The sequence below is a fragment of the Nelumbo nucifera genome, chromosome 2 (assembly GCF_055504915.1).
Source record: "Nelumbo nucifera cultivar China Antique chromosome 2, China Antique-T2T, whole genome shotgun sequence".
NCBI lineage: Eukaryota > Viridiplantae > Streptophyta > Magnoliopsida > Proteales > Nelumbonaceae > Nelumbo > Nelumbo nucifera.
Window position 1 is genome coordinate 47,761,313 of NC_142650.1, and position 13,387 is coordinate 47,774,699.

At 38.3% G+C, this 13,387-nt stretch overlaps 1 protein-coding gene and 2 pseudogenes across 1 annotated transcript; 1 reads left to right on the plus strand and 2 right to left on the minus strand.

Moving 5' to 3' along the window:
- Positions 1-5,222: 5,222 nt before the first annotated feature.
- Positions 5,223-6,407, plus strand: LOC109115043 (uncharacterized). The gene has a single exon (XM_019198643.2). It carries the CDS (start codon positions 5,351-5,353, stop codon positions 5,843-5,845), a length of 495 nt encoding a protein of 164 aa, XP_019054188.1. The 5' UTR covers positions 5,223-5,350; the 3' UTR covers positions 5,846-6,407.
- A 1,750-nt stretch (positions 6,408-8,157) lies between these two features.
- LOC148802177 (cation/H(+) antiporter 15 pseudogene) lies at positions 8,158-9,867 on the minus strand (annotated as a pseudogene).
- Positions 9,868-9,901: 34 nt separating this feature from the next.
- Positions 9,902-10,982, minus strand: LOC104602686 (cation/H(+) antiporter 15-like; annotated as a pseudogene).
- Positions 10,983-13,387: the final 2,405 nt, after the last annotated feature.

Consider the following 13,387-nt stretch of genomic DNA (forward strand, 5'->3'; position numbering starts at 1 on the left):
TGCAGGCTTGCATTCGTAGCTTTTTGGGATAGGTTTTCTCAGTTTAGTTCAGTTACTCTTCTTTCAAAAACAATCTAGATAATGGATTCTAGTTAAATTTGTTTGTTTTTAACTAATGAAGTAATGCTAGTGTAAGTGCAACACAACATGATAGCTTACTCAGGGATGAGTTTTCATTGTTCTACAACTTGATGTCATGAATGTTTGTATTATTATTTGTTTTCGAAATTATCGTGTTCCTCAAGTGTGTTTTTTGTTTTTGTCTCAGAAAACAAGAACAAATTGGTTTTCTCTACCATCAAAATCAAACGAAAAACAAAATGGATTTAAGCTGCAGAAGGAAAAATTCTGATCCAAACTTAGTCTTGCTCTGTTCTGTTGGCGCACGGGGTGAATTATATTTAGATTTAAATTCCCTTCTTCTACCAGCAGCATGGAATTGGAATGGCTACTACCGACATCATTTCAGCTTCCACCAAGACACAGATTCAATTCTGTGGTCAGCTGTCAGCCCCCAAATACAAATCCACCCTGGTCGATCTAAATGCTTGCTTATGAGTACTCCATATGCAAGGAAGCTAATGGGCCTCATGTCGGCAAATGCATATGGGGATATGGGGATATGGGAATATGGTAGACGTTATGGGACTTGCAGCTATTTGCTGCAAAATCCTGTACGGTATCGGTATGGTCAAGACGGGTCAATTAAGTAGTTGTTTACTTGTTTCCTTCTTCAGCAACACCCGAATCGTAATTCCCAAACACTGCATATATAAATTTGCTTGGCGTTATGCTGCAGTAAAATCTCAGGAATTACGATTAATTGAATCTTCTCACAGAAACTAAAGTGAAAACAAGGAGGAAAGAGTCAATGAAGAATGGCCGAGTCATATCTTGAGGGTGGTGATCTGTGCGAGTGTAGGTGTTTTGTGCATTACCCATTTTGATAATAAAATGAAGCAGTGGAATCAGGATGGACTTATATATGGTTTTGATGGTACCAGCACGTAATTAAAAGAGATTGCAAAACCAAGAATACTGAAACCTGTTGGTGGTGCACTCCATGTATTCATGAACCAAGTCACCTAATCACATCACTCTGTAAGATTACTGTTGAGAGGCATTTTAATAATCTAAAGAGTTTAAATTTACCACTGAACTGAACAGAGAAATTACTAGAAACTAGTGCATTTTTCTCTTTTAATATAAAAAAAGACCTACTGAAAACAAGATTTGATGCCTACTTTGTTGTTCGACAAATCTTTTTGGAATCATATTCGAAGTTTGGAAATAACTAAAAAAATTAATTAAAATCGATAAAATGAAGCAGTCAAGCTGTACTTTACTGTCCATTGTCCGTAGTCCATAGAGATAGAGAGTGGGCTATCAAGGCCCATGAACTTGGACGGTGTTGGGACTTGAGAGGGCCTATAATTTATCTGACCTGACACATGACATGATATGTATGAACTGTGAATGAAATGTTTGGGGAATAAAAAGAAAAAAAGAAAAACATTCACATTGGATAACAACCCCCCTATAGCCTAACTGCCTAAGCCCGGCCAATTCATCTTTACCAGCTGCCACCTCCGTATTATATTTATGTTAGTTATAATAACAGCACCTTGAAATGGGTGGATGCGCCAAACCAGATCAATAAACTTTCTCTACCAGTTGAAGAGTTTGTGGATTTCAAGATTATCCGTCTCATGGGGGTCTATATATCTATGTATAAGAAGCAGATGACATGTCTGCTACGATTTTGACCTCCTTACTCATTTAACTAACCAACCTAGGCTACTTAAATACCATTAAATCGTGTAGGTGTGTTGTTTCCAAAGCCTAGCTACTTAACTCTTAGCTTGTAAGTTTCTCTTCTTTTGAAACTTGAAAGAGAAAGAGAGGTGGTTAATTAATGGTTAAAATACCCCCCATGAAGAAAACTGAATTTTCTCAACTTTTGGCACCCTGGTATCACGCATGGAATCTCTATCTAGAGTTCTAGACGGCTCAACTTCAGTGTTTAAAAGTTCTATTTAGTAGACCTGAATATTCAAACTTAAATGTGGAATGATACAGTTGCATTGGGTTTCATGCACAGTGTGACTACTTGTTTAAGTAAAACATTTTAAAAAGCCGGTATTCCTAGCTTGTTCCTGCTTCACTTGTGCTGTGTTAAGTGATGATACTTAAACTCAGTTTGGAAGGAGCATAAACACAAATACGTAGAATGCAAAACCTTTCAATTATTTTGTATGTATATATTTTTGCATTTGTACTCCTTCATTGCGGTGCAATTTTCATTTGCACTGGGTGTAAATGTAAAGGTAGGAGTCCAATTCCCTATTCTACCATTTCCATTTCTATATATTTAAATGCTTTTAACTGAAAATCTGAAATGCCAACCTGTAGTTCCTGTACCAAACACCGTCGGTGCATCTTTAGAAAACTGGTGTTCAACTTTCAGTTTTCCTTGAGATAGATTAGACATATGATACAAATATCTATCCACTATATATCTATCCTGCTACGACGTTCGGCAGTAAGATTGTAGGAATAAATAACCTTTCTTTTTATCGAATTTTTAAAACTTGGTTAGGCTAAAAAAGGCCCCTTAAGTTGTTCTGTATATTCAAACATATTATGATATAACAGCGTTATATATTATGAGTGTTGTACATGTGTTAACAATTTAAAAGATATCTCAAAATGTTCGTTTCATTTATTTAATTATTTTAAAAATATAGTCATAAAAAAAAAAGTTTTGGCCCTTCAGTCCAACTGTGAGAAACAAATTTGGTGGAGAATAACATGTGACATCTTCTTCATGTTTTCACCCACAAACTCTTTATCCTCACCAGCACGGCCATTTTTGTTTCCTACATACAGTGATATAGAAATTCTTTTCAATGAGACATATCATGATTTCAGTTTCAAATTCAATCACTACCTTTCAAAAGATTTAGTAAGTAGAGTTATTGTAATTCTAGTTTAGACATTTTTTTTTTTACTTTCACTGTTTCACATTTTAAAATTTATCGATTAATTGATATATCCTAGACAGTAAAAATTAAAAATAATTTTCTGATTTTCTCTACAAAGCAGCAGGTTGTATTTAATACCTGGGTCACACTTGCTCATCGGTTGGTTCATCTTCTTGGGAAAGGAACTGGACAGGAAGGAGAGATGGGCCATCTCTTCCTTTAAAAGGCAATAATTTCCAAAGAGTTGAAGAAGAAAAACCCCTTTAGAATGCCCATCCATGATCATCAGGTCATCTGAGTCGTACATCTCTGGATGACCGATTGATCATAATGCAATCAATCAGTAATTCAAAAAAGAAGAATCTGCAAAAGCAAAACAAGCGGCAAGCAGGGAGTTGAAAGGCAAAACCAATACGATCAGTAGACCAATAATAGTAGTTTAATTGCGTTCCACCTTGGCTTTTGTGTGGAGACAGACAACTATTCAGAATATATAATCCCAAGATTCACTCACCTTAAGAATCTAATCTAATCAAATCCACTCACAAACTCATAAACACTCCTCGTGCGTACCTTCCACAAAATATTCACAATATTCCTTATTAAAACTTCTTATTCTCTGCTGTGGTCGGTGCCCCCAAACTCCCGTGCGACGAAACTTCCCCCCAAGGCCCTAACGTGCTAGCGCCGGAAACATTTCCCCTTCGAGATCCAGTCATTCACTCACACGGTGACACCCTGGGTTACCTTCACCCAAAATCACTTTAGTGCCCCCATGGTTTCTCATTATTTACGCCGCTGACAACGTTATTAACAGTAACAGAGTAGCTGACTAAAGCTCAGAAATGTGCAATGTAAACCGGGTCTAGATATTTCTCCAATGAGGGGTATAATGGTAATATAATTATTAATTTGAGGGCAGTGGCCGAGTGGGGACAGTTTACCCATTTCCTCTCACGAGAAGAAACTGGCAGACTAGGGTTTTACGCGGATTATTTAAGAGCTAAGAGCGGTGGTCGGTGGGATGGGATGTGCACTTTCTTTCACTTTGTGTGCTCGTGAACCAAATTCCCGTACGTTACATGCCTATCGATCGTTTATCATCACATCATCAGAGCCATGAAGCCCTTAACGTATGCAGTAGTGGGCTCCACTTGAGAAGACTGAAACTTATGGATTAGGACATAAGCTTCTGTATGACTGACTATATCTATCACAAAAAAAATTGCTTCTAAATAATTAAAATTTTCAGCGTATAAAACAAATTAAAACCTTATTGAACGTTATCCCATTCGATTTGTTCTAGTCGATTTTTGATGGATGGGTTTGTTCTAGTTGATTAATTGTTCTACCAGTTAGAAGAAAAAAATATTAAATTGGATTATCTTTGGTTTTTATTCAAATTTCAATTGACGGAGCCGATTGAATTCCAACTTTAAAAGAGGTGTAGGACTATTGGTGATTGGTGAGGTTCGTGACCGTCCACCAACGTACTCAAAGATAAAAAGGTCCTCTGGGTCCTCTGGTTAAAAAACAAAAAGGGAACAAAATTGTTCCACTCCACCCACCCATTCAAAACGAAATAATTTCCGTATATTTTGCATTCTTATCTGGATTTGAATAAATGTAAACAAAATTGTACGAAAAGATTCTAATCAAGTGGGATTGGCACAGATTCCAAGTCGAGATTGTAAGCACAAGATTTATACACCATCACACCCTTTTACTATTATGCTTTTTGGATGGATTCTTGGAACGGAACTCTTCTAACTGGAATGCTGGAACCCAGCGCATACAGCGTAATGTTAGTCCTCCGTCTCCAGGGATGGACAAAAGATTGACCTTGCCATTTTGACCTTGTCCCATGATAAATGGGATTGAAAATTTGAAAACGAATCTAGAGCCTTGGCTTATTCCATATCAACATTCCACGTGGCAAATACATTCTTAAGCAGGAGGCTTTGAGTAGAAATAGGACCTTGATTCTGCTGTCCCATTCGTATCATTTTATGGCAACACAAGCATAAGATCGTGAGTCGTGAGTCGTGACATCGCGTATACGTGTTAAGAAAGAAACGTGGTAACAAGTTGCTGAAATGACAAAGTTAACCCTGGATTATGTACAAATTTACAATCATTTGCAAGATGACTTCGGTCAACTGGCAATCAAATTAAAGGAGGAGATAGGACTGGGAGGGAGGACATTTTCGTCATTTGAGATTCAAATTTATTAATCTTGGTAGTACTACGGCTAGTTCCTATATAATATTGTCCGATCCATGTTGAGCGTGACCAGCCACAGGCCACAGCCAGCCTAGGAGGAGAGGAGAGCACAAGACGGCGAGAGAAGACAGAGAGGAGGAGAGATGGGTAACAGCCTGAGGTGTTGCTTGGCCTGTGTTCTTCCCTGTGGAGCTCTAGACTTGATCCGTATCGTCCACTTGAACGGTCATGTGGAAGAAATCACCCATCCAATCTCCGCCGGTGAGGTGCTGAAGGCCAACCCCAACCACGTACTCAGCAAGCCTTCTTCTCAGGGTGTAGTTCGCCGGATTCTAATTCTCTCTCCCGAGTCCGAACTCAAAAGGGGTAGCATTTATTTCTTGATTCCTTCTTCGTCCCTTCCAGAGAAGAAGAAAAACAACCGCAGCAATAGCAATAGCAATCCCCACAGCCACAACAAGTCCTCCAAGAAGACGAAGAAGACTTCCATCACCACCACAGCCACCCCGGCAGCCCCAGATTGCGAACGCTATCTAACTGAAATTCTCTCTGAAAAGAAGTCTTCACGAAGAGATCGCCGGAGCGGCCGTATCAGGATCTGGCGGCCTCATCTCTCAAGTATATCCGAAGACTTGTAACATTTTACGCTAACTCTTAACATTTCTCGTTCTTCTTTTTTAACTCCTGGCCGGGAAGCAAACTCGATCCGTCGATCGTTTAACTCTTTATATATTTTTTTTTCGGGGGGGGCAATGGATCATTCGATTACTGCATCTGAACTCATCAGTTGTGGATATAACGTGTACTCGTTTTTTTCTTTTCTTTTTGAAAAAAAAAAAAATCCGGCTGCCGGGAAGATAGGCAGATTTGGAAATTTCGTCCTCTATGAGAGATCACCTTGCCTTTGTTTAGAGTATCGAGAGTTGTCTTATTAAACAAGTGGGAGATGCGGAGATGAAACAGAGAACAGAGAACGTCTTTGACATAATAATGAAACCAATCATGGAAGCTGTACTTAGTGACCTCCAATTGTAACTAAGAAAAGACGGTTTTTTCTTTTTGATGAGAAAAGAAAAGGATGTAATTTGTTTAATTTCTACTCTGTAATCACTAAATTGGATTGCAAAATCTATTGCATGTGATTATATGAATAAACTAATAGCAATTATAAACTCAAACCATTTATCAACATACCTAATTTTTCCTCTAATTTTTATTTTTTAAACTACTAAAGTATGACTTAATGCTTCAAGAAATGTAGTTTATTCTAAACCTAAAACCCTTATATTAGTCTAATCCTAATTATTCCTAACTCGGGTTATCAAAAGTCTGACTCCAAGATGAACCAAAGCTATGCTCGGTTTGGTAGAAAATAAGAAAACTAAAGTTGAGGGAAAAGTACTTCAAGAAAAAACAGTATCTTGTTTTCTATCAAAACAAGCATTGCTTAGTATTGAGATTAACCAAACAAATATCACGCTTGTAAGTTGTAAGAATATCATTATTGAGGGTCGTGGAAAAATTATTTTTAGTTATGAAGTTTGAAAATACATGTATGTTAGGAAAGGATATTCTGTAAACAAGCATGGAACCCATTTAATTAATAATTAGGAGGTGTTCGCCAATATATATACTTTTGTTTTTGAAAATAAAAACGACTGCCACTTATTGATGGGGTGGCTGTTTTTTGTTTTCAAATGGCTAACAACCCCTTAAATCAATTTAAAGACAAGGGAATAAAAATAGGAAAAATCTATGAATATTGGAACATTTTATTAGGGAGAAATGTGTTTTGGCGCCTTTTGAAATTTGAGCATTTTATTCAGTTAGATAATGAAATAAAAATAGGAAAAATCGATGATAACATGGATGAAATGAATCGAGTAAAATCCAAATGGCAATTGATGAATGATAAGCATTGTGTGGGGGGGAGGGTAATTAGGGAGAAATCATTGGTTACATATTGTTTAACCATGAGGAACTGGGTGATATTAGGCATGGAGCTAGCAAAGTATTCATTCATTGATTGACCCAATGAATGTCCCATATGGGGGGGCTACCATTGGTGATGGATGCGAAGTTTGGGCTACCTGTTTCCTCTGAGGTTGCCCCTTGAATGGTACCACCCATAAGTTCCCACCCTCTACGCGGAAGAGTAATTACTCATGATGGCAACAACATAAACATATATGAGACCTTACTTAATTACTTGGTAGCTATATCAGTTCAGTAATTATTCAACAAAATGTTTTTCGGCTCACCTGAGAGAGAGAGAGAGAGGTGTTTGTTTGTTTGATGGTTGAGGACAAAACCCATCATCCCCTCGGTTTATTTTAAAATCTCCTCCTATGTAAATAGATATAAAATCATATATGAAGAGTCCTTCTGCAGTCTGCCACTCCATGTTAGAACAAAAATAAATGCATGCAAGCTGGCAATTCCTAAGATATATTACATACAGCACATCTTCACATGGATTCCTCACACACAAACACACACTGGCATAAACCCATATGCCTTTCTCTAACTCCATGCACTAAAATGTGTTAATGTTACTAGTTGAGTGGCACGTGCTAGAGAGAGAGAGAGAGAGAGGGTTCCACACTTGGAAGTTTCTTCAAGTGTGTCGATGATCTTGGTTCAGAAAAGAACATATACTGACTCAGCAACAGCCTCATCGTGTAAGAGAACCCGCGTACCGATGGTGGATGGGAAGTGATTGCTCAGATGTTTCCAAAATATTGAACAAGAATCATGCCTTTACATACTCTGATGCATAAACAAGCCCATAAGAAACGACATTTGCTCTACAATGGCTTCGCTAGCTTGTGCATTACTCCTGATCCAGCCACTTAGAGGTTTGGCCGATTGATGCAAGGACGTAGTTGTAGTTGAGATGGTACTCGGTGACCCAGTGACCCTCCTCTCCATGTCTCCATGGTAACTAATGTCATGTCAGTAGACCTCTCTCACAAAGTTACATGACAACCAATTACGAATAAACACGCCAATGTTCTCCATACAATTACAGCGTGGTGATCGGCAGATCCAGGCTCGGATTAAGTAATATAAACGAAGAGGGAGGGAAGAGTGGAGAATGTGGTTGGCATTTTCAACGTAGAAAGCCACAAAAGAAATGAACACTTTATCTGCATATACATGCTAAAGAAAGAAAGTTGCAACTGTGTATGGACCATATAATACAGTAGTAAATCTGCGATTTCTTTTCTGTCTCTCCCCTACATATAAGCCTATGGTTTTGATTTTGTTTGGTGTAAGTTTGACTTGCAGCTTGGGTCTCTCGTCCCCCCTAAGCTCAGACTCAGAATGAGTGAATAATTAACAAAAATTTCCCTATTGTACAGGCATTTCAGTTAACATGGAGGAGTTAACTAAAAAATGTGGACTGCGGCGTTGATCCATAGATCGGGCTCTGAACCATTCCTTCTATTGGCATTGTTGTTGCACCACCAATACTGATAGGGTTTTGGAATCTAATGAGACAAGAATATCTCCAATTATACCAAGCTCGTCCAGCTCAGTCCAGTCTGCCAATCCTGCCAGTAAAGGCAAGTTTTGTTCATGTCGTCTCCCCACCAAGATCAGGTCGAAGTCATTTTCAATGGCTCGAATCACATTAACCGTTCCCGGCCCATCTTGCACTACTTCCTCCCTGTACACAGCACAGTCATTGTCGATGAGACTAACCCTGAAGCTATTAATTGACTGAACATCGAGCTTTTTCTCCGTAAAATCGTCGCTATTCAGATTGTTACTGTTGGCGGCTACGAAGCGGACGACAGTGGGATTGATGCTAGGGTGTTGGACCATACGGATGGCATAGGCTAAGGCCTCTCGATCATCAGGGCCTCCTAAGAAGGCAACGGCGATGTGGTAGAAGGAACGAGATGTTAACATGGACCTAGGAGCCTTGAGCTTTCCACGATCTATAAACAGGGCGACAGAGCAAGGGGCCTTGTCTAGGATATTGCGGTTGACATTCTTGACGGAAAGACTGGCGAACTTGTCGAAGGGGATGATGATCAAGTAAGTCCTTCTGTCCATGGCAAGGGTACATATGTCGTCGTGCATGCTTTGCGTAAGGAGAGATGCTGGTGAAGCATTGCAACGCCACCAGACCTTCGTTTTGTTGCTGAAAGCTTCTAAAAGCATTTATAATGCACCCGACGGTGTCATAGGGTTTTGAAGGAGAGCTGCTGCTAATGGATACATCATGTGAGATGAGGAGTGGGGTTTCACGGCCAATAAGCTCTACCAGGTGGATAAGGTAGACACACAGAGGGCTCTCTCTCGTTGGGTTGGAGGCCTCCAACAGGTTGATAAGGGCAGACACACTTTCCTCGTTGTGGATGCATGCAAGTACTCTGAATTCCACATTGCTCCTTGAATGTTCCATGGTCCTCTTCTTGTAGGGTATGTATCTTCTCGATGGATCATAGATGAGTCTTACTATGTTACTGGACACCACTTCTGAGATTATTGATATAATAGTTAGGGTCGTGTAACATTGCTCGTTGATCAGCTGCTCGATCCAAATTCATATATAGTTTTAGCTTTGCATGCATATGCATATATAAAGAAAAGAAGAAGAGAAAAGCTAGATACAAAATTTGCTTTTTGGCTTTATTCTGACATTCATGGTCAATTGGCTAGCTAGCTAGCTAGCTAGCTAGCTAAGTAATAGCTCTACTCTCAGAGTGAGAATAATTAATAAGCTGGCATGGAGAGTACTTGTTGCAGCAATAGTTTAACATGTTATGTACCTTGAGCTCTAGTGCATGTTTGAACCAGTGAAGAGTATAAACCCCTTGGGCACATCCGATGAGGCCCAGACAGAGTGCATCCTGGGGTGCCATCCTCCATATAACACAAGGCAAAATGATTGCCAAGAGTTTCACAATGAACACCACCAACAGCGTCATTTCCACAATCCCTAAACTAGTGGATTTGTATAGCACCAACACATCCACTTTAGAGCCATACATAACGAAGAAGGATGGTAAGAACATTACTGACACAATCACTTCAAGCTTTTCCGTTATAGCTGACCCTAGGGGTGGGCCATCCGGTATGGCCAAGCCCAAAATCATCACCCCGAAAATTGAATGGTAGCCCATTGCTACCCAGCAAGCCACACCCAAGCACGGCCACAACAACGGAACAGAATATACCTTCCTTGATAGAATTGCTGCGTTGTGGTGTCTGTCTCGCCATCCAAAGAATTATAGGTCGGATAAAGAAAATGATGAACAGAATACTAACAACCCGGCTAACCATGATCCCGAAGAATGCTTGTTTGTCGTCAAAGGATTCCCACATGGTGAACAGAACGGCCACGCAGGTCCAACAGCACATACTGATCATGGATGAAGAAGAGGCAACGCGACCCACCTAGGAATTGAGCAGCTTGAGTTCGGAAAGGAGGCTATTAACACAATGGAACGATGACATTGACTCGAATATTCCAATGAAAAGGACAGACCTCAGTTGGGCTTTGTCCATCTGAGAGAATCGTTCAAGGAAGAAGGTGATGCTTGTGGATAGCAGCACGGGGGCAACGAAAGAAGAGAGGCCTATAATTAACGACAATCTTCCAAATTTGTTCACGGTGCTAAGGTCGTGTCTCACTCCAACAAGGAAGCTAAACAACATGAACCCAAACAAGGCATGCACATTAAGCAATATTTCATCTCTTGGCCGGAACATCGTCTTTCTGAACGTCTCGTTTTGTCCAAGAACCGACGGGCCTAGCATTATACCACTCTGCTGGTGAACATGAATCAATCAATGCATGGAATTGGACATTAAATCATTGATCATATATAAATAAATAAACAAATATATGGGTTACAGAAATTATCAGTTTTAATTTTATATATATATATATATATGATTATATACCAGCATCTGTGAAATGTGTTTAGGTGGTCTGAGAGGCTCGAGAAGCAAGTGAACGATCAGGGACAATATTGTGCCTATACTGAGATGTAACAACAGAAGAGGAAACGGGAAGTGCAAGGGATTATCACCTTGCCGCAAACCCCTGGAAACAATTCTAATTGTTCCCTCACAATAGATTTTCCACGTGAATAAGAGCGGATCAATTGAAACTGTGCTTTCGTTTGACGATGTACTGGTGTTCTCCATCTATCTTCTTCGACAAACCTTTCCTCGCATTCCAAATTCTACTGGGAAGACCGACAGAAGGAACCAAGGTGCCAATACAATGGAGGAAAAGAAAACGAAGTAAACCATCCTAGAGAAGAGACAAATACGAGAGTAACTTCAGTTTTAAACCGAGGATCCAGTGAGAATCGGGGCTGCCAAAAATGTCTATTTGACCATTGACCCCGATCATGTGGTTCGCATCTTCTCCTCTTCCGTATGGAGAATTTACTCTAACTCCCAGACTCCTACTCCTACACAACGCAAACACTTGGAGGCATGGAATTTTCAGTTTTGCGCTTTTTTTCATGATTTTTTTTTCCCAAATACTAATTAAGTTTTTCCTTTACAGTGTGTTGCCTCTGCAATATTTTAATTACTTTTCCTATATTTTAATCTTAGATTACTCTTGGATATGTCCAAACTGCTCGCTTTGTCCATATATTCTTCTTCCCTTTACTTATGCACTGAGGTCTTTCCCTCTCTCATTCAAACCCTATTTAATAAACCTCCACCCTTGATCACCAACACTATTATGTTGCTTTCTTAAATTATTAATTAATGGAAACAAAAAAAAAAAAAGACGAGGAGTTGTTGAGAAAAAAAGTATGGGTGGTTTTCATAATCTAAGGGGGTATTTACATTAATGGTTTTGCTTTCTAAAACAAAAATATAATTACTACTACAGCAAAGAAGTATTGTATTTGCTGAATGCTGACATAGAAATTGTTGTTTAAAAAGAAAATTTTAATGTTCATTAAATTTTATAGTAAAAATTTACCTATAAATTAAAAATGGAATTTATTTAACACACTTCGCAACGTATACACGGTGACTCTTTTTAGCTTCAAAGTAATTTGTCGTGTATAAGATTGTTCATTATTCAGGAAAGGAAGGATTGCAAGATGAGACAACTATCGAACCCCCTATAAATTAATCCGTTGGAGAATAGAAACTATTCAGGGAACTCATCTGAAAGATTATATAAGCTTTTATGACAAATGGTTATTTCAATTTGACCAAGTGGTCTAGTATTGGGATCTCATTATTCCATTAAAATTAATTAAATTTCAGTACAGGTATGGATGAATTTGTGACTGTCCATGCTTCAAGCCTATGGGATTTCGCACAAGGGAGCATGTTAGTAATAGGTTGAACGGTTCTTTGAGATAATTATATAGAGTTATTTCCCCGTCCAAATGACTTACACAAATCTTGATAACAATACACACATGTTAGTGATACATTTTCTTGGTTTTTGACTCATTCAAGGTATTTGGGGGTGCTTATGTTAAAAATATGTGTTTATTTGAATAAGTACTTATTTACATTTGGCACCTAGCTTTTTCAAGTGCTTGTTTTAAAAAATAAGTACTTATTTTATATTAGACATTATGTGGATGTTTTCTCCAATAAGCATTTAAATAAGTACATATGTCTTCCGTTTTCTTGCAAATCTTCAAAATTTTCAACCCAAAGTGAATGAATAAAAGTACTTTGATATAAGTGCTTTTATAAAAATACTTTTGTAAATCAATAAAAGTTCTTTGATAGAAGTGATTTTGTAAAAGTGATTTTATAAAAGCACTTTCACAAAAGTGCTATTATAAAAGTACTTTCATATAAGTGCATATAAAAGTACTTTTATAAAAATGCTTTTGTAAATGTAATAGTATTGAAAGGGTATAATTGGTATTCTAAAGTTTTATTGAGGATAATTCTGGGAGAAAATTTTGAATAAATGTTTATAGTATGAGTACTTCAACAAAAAAAAAAAAAATTGGAATTTTGAACTTGAAAAAGAAAGACTTATTTTTTAAATAAGCACTTATTTTGGGCTTATTTTCCACACACCAATTAGTGCTTAATAGTATGACCCCAACTTAAATAAACACTTTTTTTTAAGCACTCCCAAACATAAGTTCATTTAAACAAAACAAGTTGTGTATGTGGATATATACTGGATTAGCCTAATAAAACCATCATTCCGGCAT